Genomic DNA, 20,880 nt, shown 5'->3' with positions numbered 1-20,880 from the left:
TCCCTGAACAGACCAATAATGAGTTCTGAAATTGAGGCAGTAATAAATAGCCTAACAACCAAAAAAAGCCCAGGACCAGATGGATTCACAGCTGAATTCTAGCAGATGTACAAAAAAGAGCTGATATCATTCCCACTGAAACTATTTCAAAAAGTTGAAAAGAAGGGACTCCTCCCTAACTCATTCTATGAGGCCAGCATCATCCTGAAACAAAACCTGGCAGAGATACAACAACTACAAAAAAACTTCAGGCCAAGATCCTTGGTGAACATTGATGCAAAAATCCTCAACAAAATACTGGCAAACTGAATCCAGCAGCACATCAAAAAACTCATTCACCAGGACCAAGTAGGCTTCATCCCTGGGATGCAAGGTTAATTGAACATACACAAATCGATAAATGTGATTCATCACATAAACAGAACTAAAGGCAAAACCACACAATTATCTCAACAGATGCAGAAAAAGCTTTCGATAAAATTCAACATCCATTCATGTTAAAAACTCTCAATAAACTAGGTATTGAAGTAACATACCTCAAAAAAGTAAGAACCATATATGACAAACCCACAGCTAATATCCTACTGAAAGGGCAAAAGCTGGAAGCATTCCCCTTGAAAACAGGCACAATACAAGGATGCCCTCTCCCACTGCTCCTATTCAACATAGTATTGGAAGTTCTGGCCAGGGCAATCAGGCAAGAGAAAGAAATAAAGGGCATTCAAATAGGAAGAGAGGAAGTCAAACAATCCATGTTTGCAGATGATATGGTCCTATATCTAGAAAACTCCATCATCTCAGCCCAAAAGCTTCTTAAGCTGATAAACAACTTCAGCAAAGTCTCAGGATACAAAATCAATGTGCAAAAATCACTAGCATTCCTAAACACCAACAACAGTCATGCCAAGGGCCAAATCAGGAATGAACTCCCATTCACAATTGCCACAAAAAGAATACAATACCCAGTAATACAGCTAACTAGGGAGGTAAAAGATCTCTACAAGGAAAACTACAAACCACTGCTCAAAGAAATCAGAGATGACACAAACAAATGGAAAAACATTCCATGCTCATGGATAGGAAGAATCAATATCATTAAATTGGCCATGCTGCCCAAAGCAATTTATAGATTCAATGCTTTTCCCATTAAACTACCATTGACATTCTCCACAGAACTAGAAAAAACTATTTTAAAATTCATATGGAACCAAAAAGGAGTCTTGCTCTGTTGCCCAGGCCGGAGTGCAGTGGTGCAATCTCAGCTCCCTGCAACCTCTGCCTACCAGGTTCAAGTGATTCTCATGCCTCATCCTTTCAAGTTGCTGGGATTACAGGTGTGTGCCATCACATCTGGCTAATTTTTGTGTTTTTTTAGTAGAGATGGGGTTTCGCCATGTTGGCCAGGCTGTTCTCAAACTCCTGGTCTCAAGAGATCCACCTGCCTTGGCCTCCTGAAGTGCTGGTATTACAGGCGTGAGCCACTGCACCCAGCCATCAGTGGTTCTTTCTTATATCCAGAGCTTCAGGGAACTTGTGTGGGGCCTGCCAGTTTCCTGGTGGCAGTAGTGTAGGGTGAGAAAAGCGGCTGTCCTTTGCCAATACCGCTTCTAGGATTATATTTACTAAAGTTAACTTTTCTTAGGAAAGTAGGTAATTGGTTGTTTTTTTCTCTGGTTTTCATGGTATTCATTCAATTAGTTAATTAAACAAATATTTATTGAGCAGTTACAATGTGCCAGGGATTGTTCTAAGTGATGGGCATATATCAATGAACAAAATAGACAAAATTCCTGCGCTCGGAAGCTTACATTTTAGTGGCAAAAGACAGATAACAAAATAAATCAGTAGATTATATACTGTAGTATGTGGGAGGAGGGTATTATGGGAAAAAAAAGAACAAGGAAGAGAACTAAGGAAAACCTGGGGGATGGGGAGCTGCAATGTCAAATAGGGTGGTCATGGAGTGATTCACAGAGAAGCCTTTTTTTTTTTTTTTTTAAGATGGAGTCTCACTCAGTGACCCAGGCTGGAATGCAGTGGCATGATCTCGGCTCACTGCAACCTCCGCCTCCTGGGTTCATGTGATTCTCAGGCATGGGCCACCACACCCAGCTAATTTTTGTATTTTTAGTAGTGACGAGGTTTCACCATGTTGGCCAGGATGGTCTCGATCTCTTGACTTCGTGATCCGTCCACCTCGGCCTCCCAAAGTGCTGGGATTACAGGTGTGAGCCATCGCGCCCGGCTCACAGAGAAGACATTTAAGCAGAGACGAGACTCTGGTGAGAGCAGAGTCATGCCAATATCTAGGGGAAGATCATTCCATAAGTACAATGATCTTAAGCGTGCTTTCCTTGTTAGTTTTTAGTTTGCCATTTTCCTCTCTTTAGATTTGGTAATGATGGGGAATGGGAAATAATTTTGAAGTTCTTATTAACTTAGAAATGTTGAATGTCAATAACCTATTGTTTTCTTGGTCTCTTTTTTCCCTTCAGCTCACTTTGAGTTTCTTTACCTGTAATTCCTGATGGAGATTCCCTAAATGAGAATAGTGCTGAAGACTAACAGTTAATCACATCTCTTCTTAGGGGGAAGAGATAAAAAGGGCTGGGAAGCCAACTAAAAAAATAGGTCCAATTTCAGTGTTTACTCCTCTGAAAGTCCTGCTCATTGCAAAGTTTGGCATACGAAGGAGGACTTGGAACTCGTTGAATGCCAGGGACAACAGGGAAAAAGACCTCAAAAAACAAAACAGCAATATAATAATGAATTCTACTCTCATTTCATACATTTAAACATTAAATGGTAACAATAGTCATAGTTATAAAACCATAAAATAATATTTCCAGTATAATTTAAAATTCCGAATACCTAAGCGAAAAGTACAACTTCTGCTTGTCTCATATTAACTCCAGTTTCAAAAAGGGCCCTTTTATTGCAGTGCTGGTGTCAAGGTACACCGGATTTCTACCGGCAGGGTCAGGCTCTATTATGAAAGTGCCTTGGAAGACAAAACTGTGCTGAACAAACACGAAACACCAGTGTTGTTCACCAGGTGTGTTGTTGCCCCTTTTGGAAGTGTGGTCAAGTATTTAATAGCATTTGACTAATATATATTCATCCATAATGAAAGCCAGACACTTTATGAAAAGTTCACTTTATTCTTTGTGAATGGACACGTTATTTAGCCTCTTCGTGCCTCAGCTCCCTCAGCTGAAAAGTGAGAATATAACGACACTTAACTGCTTTATAGGGTTAAAGTGAGGATTAAGTGGGATAATTCATGCAAATCTCAAGAACAGTGCCTGACATACAAAAAGCGCTAAACATGTTGCCAATTATTAACTTCACAAAAATATCTACAGTGGAGCGGCAGTTCCGAGTTCTATTGAGGTCTAGTGTAAGATACATTTCTCACAGTCTCTTGTAAATTTTTGATTCTACCATCATCAAAACTAGCTCAATTAATGTATCAGTTCGGTCATCTCAAGAACATTTATTAAACCCTCACTCTGGTTACATCTTGTATCAGGGAATTAGTTGATTTTAATCCAGGGCTTTGGTTTTCACTGGAGGAAAAAAGTTCACAGCGTTATTAAGTCCCAGATATTTGCCAGGTGTTCAGAGTTTTAGAAAGCTTATTGTCAGAGACTAAACTAAGAAGGCTTTTGAAGGCGCTCAGATCAGGTGGGAAAGTGAGAAGGGCTGGTATTGTGTTCCGAGTATGTCAAGAAGGAGCTCCTGGCCTGGGCCTATTGATGGGCGTTTAGAACCCTCCTGGGCATTATTTCTAGCTGGCGGCTGAATAAGAGGCAAGAGTCACCCTCTTTTTGAGTTAAATCACGTGCTTAATTAAAAGTGAAGGTGGCGGCGGCCTCAGCGCCCTCCCGCTCCGTGCTGCTGGCTTCTTCCCAACGGTGTTCTGGCCACGTCCTGCGCCTTCTCGCGCACGGGAGAGCGCTCTGGGTAGAAGCCGGGCCCCGGCAGCAGGTGGCCCCAGGTAGCTCAGTGGCGTGGCAGTCTCCTTCTCGCCCGGTCCGGAGCGGAGGGGAGCGGCTCAGGTGCCGGCTCGGGGGAGGCCCGGGCACCTCGGGGATCCAGAGCCCGCTGGCGCCGCGCCCGGGAGGGCACCACCGGCGAGGACGAAGCCGCGCCTCCTCCCGGAACTGGCCGGCGCCGCGAGGCGGGAGGAGCAGCGGGAGCCGGGCAGCCGCGCGCCGGGGACCATGGACGTCCTTCCCACCGGCGGGGGCCGCCCGGGGCTCCGGACGGAGCTGGAATTCCGCGGCGGCGGTGGCGAGGCGAGGCTGGAGAGTCAGGAGGAAGAAACGATTCCTGCAGCTCCCCCAGCCCCGCGCCTCCGGGGAGCGGTGGAGCGGCCGCGGCGCTCCCGGGACTCGTGGGACGGCGATGAGGACACGGAGCCCGGCGAGGCGTGCGGCGGCCGCACAAGCCGCACGGCGTCCCTGGTGAGCGGGCTGCTCAACGAGCTGTACAGCTGCACAGAGGAGGAGGAGGCGGCGGGCGGGGGCCGCGGGGCCGAGGGCCGCCGGCGGCGCCGCGACAGCCTCGACAGCTCCACCGAGGCCTCGGGCTCCGACGTGGTCCTGGGCGGCCGCAGCGGTGCCGGCGACTCCCGCGTGCTGCAGGAGCTGCAGGAGCGACCGAGCCAGCGGCATCAGATGCTGTACCTGCGGCAGAAAGGTGAGGGCCGGGCGCAGCAGGGTCCCGGGGGCTTCCTGGAGCCGGGTTGTCCTCGCCGTCTCTGCCCGCGCTCCAGCGCGCACCTGGGCTGCTCGGCGGAGCGCTCAGATACTGTCTCTTTGGATCTGACGGTGGTACCCACCGTGGCACAGATTTATGTCCACACTTAGTTCTTAAGTTCTCCGGAGTAATTGAATCAAGCGTCAGTTGATGGAGTGGGCAGTTTCCCCGCTCTTCCCTCCTCCCATCTCCCGGTGTGTTCGCGGAGGCCCCAGGGGAGAGGCAGCCCAGATTCTAATTTCACCTGAACAGCTGTTAGGACAGGGTGGGAGGTTCTGATACGTATACCTGACCTACCTAGAGGGCGCCGCCAGAATCGAGGCGAGTCGTAGGGCTGTTCTTTCCTTTTGTTTTTTTTTTTGTTTTTTTTTTTTGTTTTTAAAGTCCGCCTTCCCTGGTCACACCACTTAGTGTTTAACTAGTGAGGCAGAATAATTCGATAATGCGGTTTCGAAGCAGAGCGTGTGAATTCTATTTCTGCCAGAGCGTACGGTTCCAGGCAGCTCACTAGGAATTTTTGTTGTTGTTGTTTTGTTTTCTTTTTTTCCTTCTCGGTGGCAGGTTAGTGGAGGGCCCTAGAGTGTTGAGGTTTATTACAGAATTTAACTGCTGGTACCTTCAGTTGGCATGGAGAGGTCGACCTGAGAAAATGGCCTTGGCTTTCAGGGAGAGAGGCTAATTTGGTGTTTCTTTTGTTATGAGACTCTGATGCTCGTGTCTTGAGCTCGTGTCACACTTTTTTTTTTTCATCTGGTCATAATAGCTTGCCTTTCAGGCAGTAACACAGTTATTAGAGTTGTCTTTTTTGGTATAGAAATATCAAGACCTCCATTTACAAAATGAGGTGACGTATGGAAAACAGATGCCGAGCCACCATAACATTTCTTGACAGTAATGTCCTTGGGCTGAGTTACCAGGGGAGGGAGGAAGGAGAGTCTCCCATCTCCTCACTGTATTAAAAAAAAAAAAAACCTAGGAAAAGAATAAATCTGTCTGCTTTCTCAGACCTACGTAAACAGCTTTTAGCTTCCTCTTTTGACTTCCTAGTGAAGATTTTTTTTTTTTTTTCCCAGCTGATTGTTACAGATAGCTTCCAGGTTCCTCCCCCTGCCTGGGACTTTGGCTGTAGCTGTGCCATTTCATTTTATAGAATTATTTGGTTGTTCTCAGAGTGTCTGTGTATGCCACAAGTCCCATAGGGCAATAGTTCTTTCAGACTCCAACAGAATCAATTTTGAAGAATTATGATTTCTCTTTTTACAAGGTTTTACATTTTTCATCACCGAGGGAATTCTGGGGATTAGTAATTTCCTTTTTGAAGAGGAAAATTGGCAGACTAAAGTTTAAAGAAGTAGTAACGGTACAGCTAACTATGCAAGTGGATTTCATATGAGTGGCCACACAACTAACCATCCACAAGCCCTGTAATAGTTCGTTTTGCCTGTTCGGTCTTATTGCATGGCTAGTTGCCGGTTAAACCTTTCTTCCCTTGTAGTCAACCCTATTAAGATGAACAAAATGCCATATCATAATAGTCCTATACACACATATGCGTGCTTACGTGTGCACACATACACACACTAACACGCTCCCTCTCCCCTTTATTGATAACATCATTCGCGTGCTAAGATTAAAGTATCAGGTGATGATACAGCTGTCTGCGTAAAGAATGCTGCTTCTCAGGTTATTTGATCTTTTTCTCAGGCTCAAAAAATATTCCCCCCAATATAACTACTCTGCATTCAGTAAGAATGTCATACAATACTGATAGCCTGTGTATTGTCTCCTCTCCCTGCCAGGGATTTTGCTGTAGCACTTATTTAGCTATATATTTAACATGTGTAGGTCCTTTAGGTGAGGCACCAGAATGGTTTCTCAGGACATCTGGGCTCTCTTCAGTATTTCCTTGGTTAAGGGGATGAATTTTGGAGTCAGACTCCTGGGTTGATATCCGGCCACAGTTCCTTACCAGCTGTGTAACCTTGGACAAGCTATTTAACATCTCTGTGTCTCACTTTCTTATAAATAGGGATAATAATAATACCTACCTCAGAGGGCTGTGGTGAGAATTACATAAGTTAGAGTGTATGAAGTGCTCAACAGATGTTAGATATAACTTTTTATCATATACCCTGGAATTCCTTAGGACACTGAGCACAGGTTGTGAGTTGACAATGTCCTTATTTTTCCTCAGTTATTTAACACTGTGTAAGAGGCTATGGCCGATGTCATGGAGCATTCAAAGATGAAAGAGACCTGTTTCCATCCCCAAGAGGCTTCTATACCAGCAGATATTGCTGTAAAAGACATTTTCACCCTCAACTCTGAAGAAATTTTCCCATATTGAACAATAAATGTAATTCAGAGAACTGGAGTTGTAGGCACCTTAGGGATCACTGGAAATGAGATAATGTAAGAACCCTTTTGTGGAGGAAAAGTATAATTTAAATGTTTTGTGATTATATTCCTACCCCTTTTATTTCTAGAAGGAAAATGTTGATTTGGTTCTTTGGTTTTTTTTTTTTTTTAGACAGAGTTTTGCTCTTGTTGCCCAGGCTGGAGTGCAATGGTGCGATCTTGGCTCACTGCAACTTTCGCCTCCTGGTTTCAAGCGTTGCTCCTGATTCAGCCTCCCAAGTAGCTGGGATTACAGCCATGTGCCACCATGCCTGGCTAATTTTGTATTTTTAGTAGAGACGGGGTTTCACCATGTTGGTCAGGCTGGTCTCAAACTCCTGACCTCAGGTGATCTGCCTGCCTCGGCCCCCCGAAGTGCTGGGATTACAGGTGTGAGCCACCGTGCCCAGCCCAAAATATTGAAATATTCAGAGAAAGATGTTTGTTCTATCTGAAGCATCTAGGAATGAAGAGCCTCTGGTTGCCTCTTGTAGGCTTTTTCTCATATTTAATCATATTTTCATTTAACTTAAATGTTCTCTTTTCATTATATCCTACTATGTTTAAAATTAGGGGGACAGGAAGAACTAGCCTTTGCCCTCTTCTTCATGGTAATTCCTTATTCTTACTTAAAGCGTTATTTATGTTAGTGTTTATAAAGACCATACCCATTTGTTTCTCAGCATAATCCTGTATGCTAGGCGTAATTTGAGACTTGGAGCACACTTCCTTGCCTAAAAATCACTCAGAGAGTTGGCTGATCCAAAAGCAGTTCTTTTTAACTCAGGGCCAAATGCATTTTCCATGGTGAGGTCAGGTTTGAGAACCCTGCATTTGTTTGTTACAGACCCCAAAAGTTGACTTTGATCTCTAGAGTGCATTTCTACTTTTGAGCATTTATTTTCTTCTCTTCTGATTCTCTTTAGTTTCTCCATATCCCTTTAAAAATGAGTAGACCCAAACCCCACAGAGAACCTCTAATGGGGGGCTAGCTAAGGTTAAGTTGAGTGGAAGGCTTTGCCTGCCTACTAGATCATGCTCTAGTGACTAATCATATCAAATGTGACCAAAAAAAACCTCCTCCCAAATTGTAATGATCATTTATATAAAGACAGTAGACAATTCTGGTTCCCAAATTTGTTTTGACCTATAGAAAAACTGCTGTTAAGGGGAGGGAGAGCATTAGAACAAATACCTAATGCATGTGGGGCTTAAAACCTAGGTGATGGGTTGATGGGTGCAGCAAACCACCATGGCACATGTATACCTGTAACAAACCTGCATACTCTGCACATGTATCCTGGAACTTAAAGTAAAATAAAGTAAAAAAAAACCTGCTGTTGTGAATATTAGTTTTATGAATGTAGAATTATTGCAATTTATCTGTGTAAAGGAAATTTATTTTCTACCATATTTGAAAAATTGCTGAGGCGCTAAGATGAAATATTGTACCTCTAAGACAAAATGTTTTTAGGCTATTGGAAGACTGGATATTTAAAACAAAATCAGTATTGCCACATTCATCTACATTACAAAATGTGGTAAAATTATTTACTTTTAGCTCATCATTTGTAAACATAGATGAGTACTTTAAAGACTTTTTTTTTTTTTTTTGAGACGGAGTTTCGCTCTTGTTGCCCAGGCTGGAGTGCAATGGCGCGATCTCGGCTCACTGCAGCCTCCTCCTCTTGGGTTCAAGCAATTCTGCCTCAGCTTCTGGAGTAGCTGGGATTACAGGCATGTGCCACCACTCCCAGTTAATTTTGTATTTTTAGTAGAGATGGGGTTTCTCCATGTTGGTCAGGCTGGTCTCCAACTCCTGACCTCAGGTAATCTGCCCTCCTTGGCCTCCCAAAGTGCTGGGATTACAGGTGTGAGCCACCACGCCTGGCCTTTAAAGACTTTTTTTTTTTTTTAATTAGCTGTTAGGTTTATTATTAATGTAACAGACTAAAAAAGATTCTTTTCTAGCAAGCTTACCATCTGAACACTTCAGTGGTACAAAATATACATGCCAGTTTTCAGGCAATGAAAAGTAAATTTGCAGCCAGAGCTAGATATGGTAAAAGTAGGAGTTTTTGCTTACATGTTACAGATAGGGTTAAGGATAAATTTACCTTACAGTATCTGTCTCATGGACAGGGCAGATAAATGAGTGACTTATTTGATCGGAATGTCCAAGCTGAATGCATACATGTAATCTTGAGTGAAAACCTAGAATTAGTTGGTTTAAATGGATGTTCTATTTATCTTTGGACTAATATCACACTGGAATTTGTATTCCTCTCAAGGTATTAATCGTTATTCTTATTTTTCTTTACTGATAGACGCTAATGAACTGAAGACGATCCTTCGAGAGCTAAAGTACAGAATTGGCATCCAGTCGGCCAAGTTACTTCGGCATCTGAAGCAGAAAGATAGGCTTCTGCATAAAGTGCAGAGGAACTGTGATATTGTGACTGCCTGCTTGCAGGCTGTGTCACAGAAGAGAAGTAAGTACTGGAATTGGGTTACTTCTTTTGCCACATGCAACTAGAATGTTAGGAAAGCTGAGCCAACAGTCTGTGTTTGTGAATATATTGAGAAGTTTTAAATGCAAGCTTATACCCTCAGAACTAAGAACAAGGAACAACTCAGACAGTTTCCTATTTTTCAGTTAAAATGTATACTTCATGTCTAATGTTACAACCTTAGATTTATTATTCTAGATTTGAGGTAGTACTTTACTTTGACAATAATTTTACCTAATGCTGAATGATGATTAAAATTTTATTTATTTATTTGAAACAGAGTCTCACTCCGTCACCCAGGCTGGAGTGCAGTGGCGTAATCTTGGCTGAATACAACCTCCGCCTCCCAGGTTCAGGCAATTCTCCTGTCTAAGCCTCCCGAGTAGCTGGAACTACAGGCGCCCGCCACCAGGCCTGGCTAATTTTTGTATTTTTAGTAGAGACGAGGTTTCACCTTGTTGGTCAGGCTGGTCAGGCTGATCTCAAACTCCTGATCTCAGGTGATTCACCCTTCTTGGCCTCCCAAAGTGCTGGGATTACAGGCGTGAGCCCCTGCACCCGGACAAATTATTTTTAAAACAGCATCACTGGCTGGGTGTGGTGGCTCACACCTATAATCCCAGCACTTTGGGAGGCCGAGGCTGGTGGATCACCTGAGGTCAGGTGTTTGAGACCAGCCTGGCCAACATGATGAAACCCCATCTCTACTAAAAATTAGCTGGTCGTGGTGGCTGGCACCTGTAGTCCCAGCTACTCAGGAGGTTGAGGCAGGAGAATCACTTGAACCTGGGAGGCAGAGGTTGCAGTGAACCGAGATCGCACCATTGCACTCCAGCCTGGGCGACAAGAGCGAAACTCCATCTCAAAAAAAAAAATAAATAAATAAAAATAAAAATAAATAAATAAAACAGCATCACACAGACATAACCTAAAAGGCATGTCCTTTTTCTCTTATTCTGTGTTGCTACAGTAAGTGAATTAAATAATTGATTTAAAGAAATCGATTCTTGTAACAGGACCTTAACAACTTGCTCTGAAATCTGAAGATGGCAACATAGTTTAGCAAATGTAACCTATCTCTTGCATAATCATAACTAAGAGCTGTGTGGGAGCTGTGTGGTTTGTTAATCAATTAAAAATAAATTGTTAAATTGCTGATACACATTAAATACTAGGTATAAAACCTTGTGAATTAATTTTAAAATTCTCCATGCAATAGCCTTATGTTTTATTCTGCTAACATTTAACTATTTTTGTTTTGCATTCTTTATTAACATGCAGCATGGCAGAACAGTATGCTCAGGTATGGTAAATATAGGTACAATGATGTTTTTGATAAAATGCCTGTGACAGCTTTTCAGGCGATTGTGGAAGTTGCCTTTTGTTCCTCTTTCACTCTGTCACATTTTGTACGTAAATTGACACCTCCTAGAGTGCTTTTTTTTCAAAATTGCAAATTAAGATGTGTTTGCTTTCATGAAACAATTTTTGGGGTTTGATTAGTTTCTGGTAATGAAATTAATCGCTTAAATTTCATTCTTATGTTTATTATTAAAAGAAAATCCTGTATTTTCTTGCTTCTCTTCTGTTATATTGCTGTTTGTTATCCCTAAAGTATTATTTACGCTGTTTATTAAAGAAGGTTTTACCTAATAGATATTAACAGATTGCTGCAGGCCGGGCATGGCGGCTCACGCCTGTAATCCCAGCACTTTGGGAGGCCAAGGTGGGCAGATCACCTGAGGTTAGGAGTTCGAGATCAGCCTCGCCAACATGGTGAAACCCCATCTCTACTAAAAATATAAAAATTAGCTGGGTGTGGTGAAACATCTGTAATCCCAGCTACTCAGGAGGCTGAGGCAGGAGAATCACTTGAACCCAGGAGGCGGGGGTTGCAGTGAGCCAAGATTGCGCCACTGCACTCCAGCCTGGGCAACAGAGTGAGGCTCTGTCTCAGAAAAAAAAAAAAAAAAGAGTGCTGCTTGATTATCATAATAATATCACTGTCGTTCATACAAACAGGAATGCGATTGAGTAGACTGACTTTGAATAGGCTTTTCTCCAGAGTCAAGCACTGGTCTGACATAGCTAGAGAAGGAAGAAGGGTGTGTAGGGGTGTGTGTGTGTGTGTGTGTGATTTGTGTGTAGCTATTGAAAGGTGGCATGTATTGTAAGTATTTGATAGTTTTCCATTAATTCTGATTGATTTACACATGTCAAGTTAAAAAATATTTTCACCTTCTATTATGAGATACCTTGGTTTTGATTCTTCTCCTTTCAACTATGTTTATATCCTACTCATTATTATTGTTTGTACCAGCAGCTGAAAGCACAGAATGGTAAATGCATGGGTTTTTGATATGTGGGAAAGTATAAGGGAGGGTGGAACAAGTTCAGGAGATAGAGAGGAATATCAGGTTAGTCCAGGGTCACAGATTGGTGGATTCTATTGTTAGTTACTAGGGACTGATTATCATTTGGAATTTAAATTTACTTGATTTATATAAGGACTGGCATTTATGTCATTTTAGAAAAATGTGCCCACAAGCGCTCACCGTAATTCATGAATTTGTCAATGCATCCTTCCTATGTATTTTAGAGTTTGTCTCTTTAATTCCAGCCAGGGTTTTGCATTTCAGAGAATACAGGGTTGTCTGGCACCTTTCCTGAGAGTTCAATTCTCTCTTCGCTAATAAGACCCTATTCAATGGAACAGAATGTTTTTTGGTAAGAAATAACTGCATTAGAATTATTACTTTCATCACAGCATACTGTATTTTGATATAGACACTGTAAAAAATTTGACTACATGGTTATTTACCCATCTTAAAACTCCAGAGGTTAGATATTTCATGACTAAATCCCTGATTCCAGTAGTTGCATGTTTTGCCTCTTTCCTCAAAGTCAACTAATTCTAAAGAATTGAGATTTTTTTAAAAAACTGAGATTCCACTATCACACTGAATAACATATTGACTTTCTTGTATTTAGTTTGCAGAAGTTCAGATAATCCCCATTTTGGCCTCCACATAGATTTGATGCTTATGATTCTTTGCATAAGTGACTTTTCCCCTTCTTCTTCCTTCTTCTTCTTCTTCTTCTTTTTTTTTTTTTTTTTTTTTTGGAGACAGAGTCTCACTCAGTCGCGCAGGCCCAGGAGTGCAGTGCTGCAGTCTTGGCTCATTGCAATCTCTGCTTCCCGGGTTCAAGCGATCGTCTTACCTCATCCTCCCGAGTAGCTGGGACTTAGGTGGGTGCCACTATGCCCAGCTAATTTTTGTATTTTTTGTAGAGACACAGTTTCACCATGTTACCCAGGCTGGTCTTGAACTCCTGGGCTCAAGCAATCTGCCCTCCATGGCCTCCCAAAATGCTGGGATTACAGGTGTGAGCCACCTCACCTGACATATTTTTCTCCTTCTATAACATGCTATAGAATAAAAACTATTTTATTGTTTTATTAAACTGGGTTATTTCTTGTTAATACACAAAAGGGAATATAGTAATTTTGAAATAAGAGTCACAAGTAAATATAATTAATGAACCAAAATGGCTAGATCATTTTTATTTCTAACACAAATGACATAGCTACTTACATTTTATGGTTTCCTACACCAAGCCTTATAGTAGCATCTCCTTGTTTTAAAACTGGGCTGGGAATAAGAAAAACAAGATCAATATTGTATTATAGAAGATCATACTTTTTTTCCCCCTATATTTAACCATTTAAGGATAACCATGGTATAACCAATTTAATACTGAAAATTGATAGTAAGAGTAGCAGCAGCTGTTACCATTCACTGAGTACATGCTTTATGCCAAACTTGCTTTTATTTCTCACAGCAACTCCAAAATGGTATGTAGCTTTAGGCATATTTTATTAGGAAACTGATTCAGAAAGGTTAAGTAATTTGGCAAGCGTCACACAGCTGGTAAGTATTTGAGATAGGATCTGAAGATAGGTATCTCAAAAGTCCACACTTTACATTATAAACTGTGACATAAGAGGGTTCTACTTTTTCTTAGCAGTTAGATAGATAACTGTAATGTTATTGGAATACAACTGAGCAAGAATAAATTTATAACATGAGTTATAAATACAGAGTTTCTGGTTTATTAGAACGTGCGGCTTCAGCATAGTTTGCATATGAAATCAGTACTTTATCTTTCTTGGGCCAAATGGATTATTGAACAAATGTAGCTTAGTGTGCAGGAAAATACACCTAAAAGCTTCAAGGCACAATTAGAAGAATAAAAAGAGTATTTGGTCAGAAGGTTGATTCTGATGTTAGGATTTTTAAGTGGTTTGCTTAACCTGTTTTTCCTGAAAGCAGAAGGAAGGTCATATTAATTATTAGCATTGTATAGTTTTGCTATTTCCTGCATTGGTATAGTAAATGTTTAAGTTATGCTGATTGAATTTGTGAAGTAGTTTTACAGATCAAGTGATAAAATCTAGCTGTCACTTGAAAACTGAAAAAAAACATGAACAAAATGTGAATATATGCAGAAATATTATCTTAGCTTTGCTGATCAATATAGAAATTTTAGACAGCTTACAGCCTAATTTTATTAATGTGTCCACTCTCACATCCTGATAATAATTTGATTAAATCTTACTATGATAAATGCCTAAAATGCCTGGTAGAGACTGATGGTTTGTGAAATAGGTGAATAATCTTTTTCTTTTCATAATGAGTGTCTTCTCTTCATTAATACCTTGTCCTCTGTGGCAGGAAAAAGAATTTGTGTGGTCCTGAGTTTGGTGGCACTAAAACTCAACATTTTCCACTAAAAGACAATTCTCTTTGTAAAATTATAAAAATAATCCATCCAGCCGGCATTTTCACTCCTAGATTTCTACCCGAGAGAATTGAAGACATATGTCCCCACAAAAACTTGTACAAAAATGTTCATAGCAGCATTGTTTATAATAGCCAAAAAGTAGAAACAATTCAAATGTCTATCAATGGATGAATGGATATATCAAATGTGATTATTATTCATATAAGTGAATATTATTCAGCCATAAAAGAATGAAGTATTGACTCATGTTACATCATGGATAAACCTTGAAAACATTATTCTAAGTGAAAGAAGCCAGACACAAAAATTACCATATTGTATGATTCCATTTGGCAAATATGTAGAGATAAAAAGTAGATTAGTGGTTGCTAGAGGCTGGGGGTAGGGGAATGGGCAATGACTACTAATGGTATGGGTTTCTTATTGGTGTGGTGAAAATGTTCTGGAATTAGTTAGTGGTGATGGTTGTACAATTTTATGGCATGTGAATTATATAAAATATGATAAAGTGTTAAAAATGTAATATACCCATGGAAGCTTTGGAAAATACAGAAATGTAAAAGGAAGAGAAAAAATTATTTTTTAAAGACAGTCCCTTAGAATATTCAAGTGGTGTTTTGTTGTTGTTGTTTTGTTTTTGGTTTTTTGAGACAGTGTCTTGTTGTGTCACCCAGGCTGGAATGCAGTGGTGTGATCACAGTTCATTGCAACCTATGCCTCCTGGGCCCAAGTGATTCTCCCACGGCCTCCCGAGTAGTTGGGACTGCAGGTGTGTGCCACCACACCTGGCTAATTTGTGTGTGTGTGTGTGTGTTTGTGTGTGTGTATATATATATATTTTTTTAAATATTTTTGTAGAGATGGAGGCATGGAGGGGGTGGTGGGGGAAGGTCTTGCTATGCTACTCAGGCTGGTCTCAAACTCCTGAGCTCAAGTGATCCTCCTGCTTCAGCCTCCCAAAGTGCTGGGATTACAAGGCGTAAGCTAACGTACTTGGCCTGTGGGAAGGTTTTAAATTATCGATCCAGCTTTAAAAATAACTACAGGATTATTTGTATCTTCTATTTCTTCTTGTGTCATCCCTGGTGTATTATACAGAATTTGCCATAACTTTTCACATTTGCAGGCATAAAATTATTAAGAATATTTTGGGTGTTCCTTTAGTTTTTCAAGATGTTAAAACAATTTCACTGATTTTAAACAGGAATTCACTTACTACTTAAAATATCTTTTATTTTAGAATGTATCATAAACAAGAGAATGTAATACATATATGTATTTTTTAAAGAATAAGTAAACAATGGTGTATACATGTGGATATTCACCTGTCAAGCTTGAGTAACAAATATCACTGGCATGTTAAAAGCTCCCTGTGTGCTCCTTCCTGGCTGAAATCTCTCTCCCCCCACATTTGTGTTAACCATTACCTTGCTTTTCTTTATACTTTCTCCACTTCCTGTATAGGTTCCTAAGCAATATATGGTTCTGAAAAACAGAGTAGCAAGCCCAAGCCTTGTTATGTGGGGAAAGGGTAATGTTGCTATCTTAGATAAAACCTTTCAGAAGATAAACTATACTGTCTCTGGGTCCCAACCTGGTTTTAGGTTCCCTTCTGGGGAAGTCAAAGGGCAAGGTTATAAATGAGCCCTGTGACTTCTGCCAGGCTATGCTTTAGGCTAGTTATTATTTATTTATTTATTTTTGAGATGGAATCTTGCTGTGTTGCCCAGGCCGGAGTGCAGTGGTGCGATGTTGGCTCACTGCAACCTCTGTCTCCCGAGTTCAAGCGATTTTCTTGCTTCAGCCTCCCCAAGTAGCAGGGATTACAGGTGTGTGCCACCACACCCAGCTAATTTTTTTTTAATTTTTAGTAGAGATGGGGTTTCACCATGTTGACCAGGCTGGTCTTAAACCCATGACCTCAAATGATGCGCCTGCCTTGGCCTCCCAAAGTGCTGGGATTACAGGCATGAACTACTATGCCCAGCCTAGGCTAGTTATGGAATAATCAACTAGGTTGGGGGAGAGGCTTGCTTTTTGTTTTTGATTCAAAGCTCAGCAAGGCCTTTCCATGCTCTCCCCTCCATGCCCACAGAAGTATTGTGCTTTGGCCTACTTCTAGGAGCAGGAGCAAGGCCATGGTGAGCTTTGAATAAAAAATAAAGAGCAAGCTCGCTGGGTGTGGGGTCTCACACCTGTAATCCTATTACTTTGGGAGGCTGAAGCAGGAGGGATTGCTTGAGCTTGCGAGTGGGAGACCAGCCTAGGCAACATAGTAAGACCTCATCACTACAAAAAATAAAAATTCGCTGGGCGTTGTGGCATGCATCTGTAGTCCCAGCTACTCGGGAGGCTGAGGCATGATAATTGCATGAGCCTGGGAAGCAGAGGTTGCAGTGAGCTGAGATTGTGCCACTACCCTCCCACCTGGGTGACAGAGTGAGATCCTGACTCAAAAAATAAAAAATAAAAATAGGCAGGGTGCAATGGCTCATGCGTGTAATCCCAGCACTTTGGGAGGCTGAGGCAGGAGGATCATGAAGTCAGGAGTTCAAGACCATCCTGGCCAACATGGTGAAACCCCATCTCCACCAAAAAAAAAAAAAAAAAAAAAAAAAAAAAATTAGCTGGGCATGGTGGCACGCACCTGTAATCCCAGCTACTCCGGAGGCTGAGGCAGGAGAATTGCTTAAAACCTGGGAGGTGGAGGTTGCAGTGAGCCAAGATTGCACCACTGCACTCCAGCCTGGGCAACAGAGCAAGACTCCATCTCTAAAAAACAAAAACACAAACAAAAACCACAAGTACAGATGAAAATATGGATGAGTTCTCCTGGGCATTCTGTCCTTCAGTTAGAAAGATGGTCCGGCAGCAGGAAGCCTCTTGTGTTGACTTCCCTCACACGACTGTTGATTGAGCCACGCTGCTCCACTCCCTACTGGCTGGGCTCCATCTGCATGCACTGCCATCCTGGGAGCCTCATTGTGGAGGCTTTCTTTGTCTCTCTCCTGTGTTGGATCTCTTGTATCCTGGATCTTATATTTCTTTCTTGATTATTCTTTTTATTTTGTTTCCCATATCCCCTTGAGAGATAGTGCTTGTGAAGTAAGTTTTTGGTAACTGTGCACGGGTGAAAATGTCAAATGTCTTGATTCTAAATATATGCGCTTTGATCGACTATTCTATACTTGATGTATTGCCTTCTCACTTGTCTTGTTGCTCTTGAGAAGGCTGAAGCCTTTCTGATGCCTGACACTTTATCCTGGACTGTTTATTTTTTTTTCCCTTTAAGAGCTTGTGGACTGTTCTCCTTGTTCTTGGTGTTCCTGAAATACAACAATCATGTTGCTTGGAGTGGGTCTGTTTTCACTCAGGTCATTGTAACTGGGCCTAGACAGGCTCTTTCAATCAGGCAACTTTTGTCATTCGGTTCTGGAAATTTTCTCTGAATTATTTCTTTGTTGATTTTTCTCCCTCTTTCTTTTTTCTTTTTCCTCTTTCTGGGGTTCTATTGTTTGGCTGTTGGAACTTATAGACAAGTTCTGTAATGTTCTTTCTTTTTTTTGTGAGACAGGGTCTCGTCTGTTGCCCATGTTGGAGTGCAGTGGCACAATTGTGGCTCACTGCAGCCTTGACCTCCTGGGGCTCAGGTGATCCTCCCACGTCAGCTTCCTGAGTAGCTGGGACCACAGGTGCACACTACCACACCTGGCTAATTTTTGTATTTTTTGTAGAGATGGGGTTTCAACCACATTGCCCAGGCTGGTCTCAAACTCCTGGGCTCAATCAAGTGATCCCCCTATCTCGGCCTCCCAAAGTGCCAGGATTACAGGTGTGAGCCACTGCACCTGGCTGTAACGTTTTCTCTCTTTCTCGCTTTCCAACTCCTTGTTCTTTTGATTTATTTCCTTGGAGATTACCTCAACTTTATTTTCCAGTCCTGTTATTGAGAAATCTTTTTGGGTTGCTATTTGAATGTTTCTTTTATATGGTATCCTGTTCTTGTTTCATAGATGCAATATATTTTCTTATTGCTCTAAGGATATTATGATAGAGACTAAAACAGACAAAACAATTTGGAAGAGATAAGATTATACATGGAGGAAAGAAACTTTCAAAACTGTATTATACTTAGAAGCTTTCCTTAGATGTCTGGTATTCCTTGGCTGTCTGCTCATAAGTAAGTGTGGGAGTCTAAATGCTGACTTGAACTCTGGGCTCCCCGGCAGGGCTTATTGACTTTGAGCTTCATTGAAGTGCCATGTGGATGGGCCCTTTGTTGTGGAACCCCTCAGGTCAGTATCTTCAAGTCTTTCATCTGGGCTGGTCAGATTCTTCAAGGAAGAGTCTTCTGATCTCCTGCTCGAAGGGTGAAGGTCTGGCTGCTGGTATTTTGGGAGCCGAGTGGGGTGAAGAGAGCTTGGAGTCTCTGCATTCAGTATGCATATGGCCACTGAGTCCCTGTTTTAGGTAAGGTACTCACCCTCAGCTGGTTGTCCAAGGACTCTGTTATCACTCTCTTCAAAAATAAGACTCTTAAACTTTTGCAGGGGTGGGAAAGTGGTAATTGCCCAACCTTATGAAGAGAGGAACGAGGGATCCAACTACTTCTCAACAGCCTTCTCCCCATATTTCTTGTCAAGCCTCCTGGGGAACTGGTTGCCAATCCCCAAGTCTCTTGTGGACTATGTAGTATAACATAAGTTGGATTTCAGCTTTCCTGTTAGTTTGGGATTTGGCTTTCTAGGATCCTCTGTCAATTTATGTTTGTTTGCTTTTCCAGCTTCAAAAATTCATTGCTGTTCTCCATGCTCGTTTTTTTTTTTTTTTTTGTCCTTCACTCTGGTCCTTGTGGGTTATGATTTAAAAATTATCTTTACAATATTCTTAGTGTGGTTTTGGTGGGGACCAAAGTTAGATGCTTTTTTTTTTTTCAATCTTCCATCTTACCCAGATGTGCTTTTTCCTTTTTCATAAACTCATTTCTTTTGAGAGACAAAAATAAGTTATCATTTAGATTAGGGTAGATTTGCCTTAAATTTGGAATTTGCCTGCACAATTGTGAATTTAATTACAAATTTGTTAATATTGATAACCGTTTTAGGTATGTTTTTGATATATAATTAGCAGCCTGGTCTACCCTGAAATAACTTAGAATATGACTAGATGAAAGAAACTGATTGAGCTTGCATAAAGCATATTTTAGCAACAGTTTCTCCTCATTTTCTTTAAGCTCTTTAGCATCTTAAAGTTAAGAGTTGTTTTTTTTTTTTTTTTCCATTTTGTCATAACTTACTTATGTTTCTTATGACCTCATTATAAAGGGGTTGATTTGTAGGAAAAAAATCTGAATCTTAGTCATGGTAATTGAGAGCTACTAGAAATTTTTAAAAAATGATCTCCATTTACCCACAACCTTTGGTTGAGCAAAGGGAAACTTGGAAAAGTTGAACTTTGCTGAAACTCACTCAGCTGGTTAGTGACTCAGGAGTTTTTTGTTTTCTCTTGTCAGTTATGGCAAGAGAAAACTATATATACAGCCAGCAGGGGGAGCTCCTTCCCTTAAGCTTACGTGAGAGAAGTATTATACTATTTATGTTCTCTGTATTGCCACAAGGGTAAGACAGCCTTTAAGACTAAAAATGATACAACATCAGATAGACACCATATGAAAGAAATAAAGGGAACTTTTGTTGGAACTACCATGTATATGTATTGTGACCATTTTTGTGTTTAGTTATATTATGAGAGAATACTTCTAGAAGTGGGGATATTTTGTCATTTATAGTTTAAAAAGAGGCATTTACATTAAACCATTTTTTAGAGACTATATCTTTCAAAAGTGTTATTCATTTAACAGATATTCTGTGTTTACTATTTCCCACACACGATTGTAGGTGCTGGGAATATGGTAACAAGCAATATATCAAGATTAAGACCTCACGATTTGAAGTTCTTTTATATGAAGTGTAAATACAAGCCTAAAAGAAATACTTTTTCCCCCAAAAGAATTGACTCTTTAATTTGGTAGGACAATCAACTGCATTTTTCCTATGTCAAATCTTTAATCAACAGCAAAATATAAGATGATAATATGACTTATACTGAATGCTTACTTTTAGGAATTTCACATATATCTTCAAATATCATTCTCCTCTGCAAAAAAAAAAAAAAAAAAAAAAAAAGACTATTCCAGTGTACTTAAGCTTTGCTGCATATTGGAATCACTTGAAAAATTTAAAAAGGCTATTAATGCCTGGCTCCCCAGCCCAGACATTCTGCTTTTACTGGCATGGAGTGTGATCTAAACATTGTGATTTTTAAGCTCCCTGGGCTATTCTAATGTGCAGAAAAGCTTGGGAACTGTTGAACTGTTTCCTAATAGTGACAGCTTCCTGAAGAC

At 41.0% G+C, this 20,880-nt stretch overlaps 1 protein-coding gene across 3 annotated transcripts in view; it reads left to right on the top strand.

Annotated features, from left to right (window-relative positions):
• The window catches only part of TBC1D30 (TBC1 domain family member 30), a 119,281-nt gene that overhangs the window by 17,050 nt on the left and 81,351 nt on the right, over positions 1 to 20,880 (top strand). Inside the window, exons 1-2 of one of the 3 annotated variants that reach the window (XM_024347703.3) lie at positions 4,031 to 4,704; positions 9,489 to 9,653. In XM_024347703.3, the coding sequence (XP_024203471.3) occupies positions 4,227 to 4,704; positions 9,489 to 9,653 (643 nt within the window). In that variant the 5' untranslated portion in view covers positions 4,031 to 4,226. Of the gene's footprint in view, positions 1 to 4,030; positions 4,705 to 9,488; positions 9,654 to 10,958; positions 10,975 to 20,880 lie in introns of those variants that run through there. The other 2 variants (XM_024347705.3, XM_054663112.2) reach the window with 2 other exon arrangements.

The sequence above is a fragment of the Pan troglodytes genome, chromosome 10 (genome assembly GCF_028858775.2).
Source record: "Pan troglodytes isolate AG18354 chromosome 10, NHGRI_mPanTro3-v2.0_pri, whole genome shotgun sequence".
Lineage (NCBI taxonomy): Eukaryota > Metazoa > Chordata > Mammalia > Primates > Hominidae > Pan > Pan troglodytes.
Note: the sequence above shows the minus strand (reverse complement) of the source record. Positions and strands in the feature narration are given on the sequence as shown.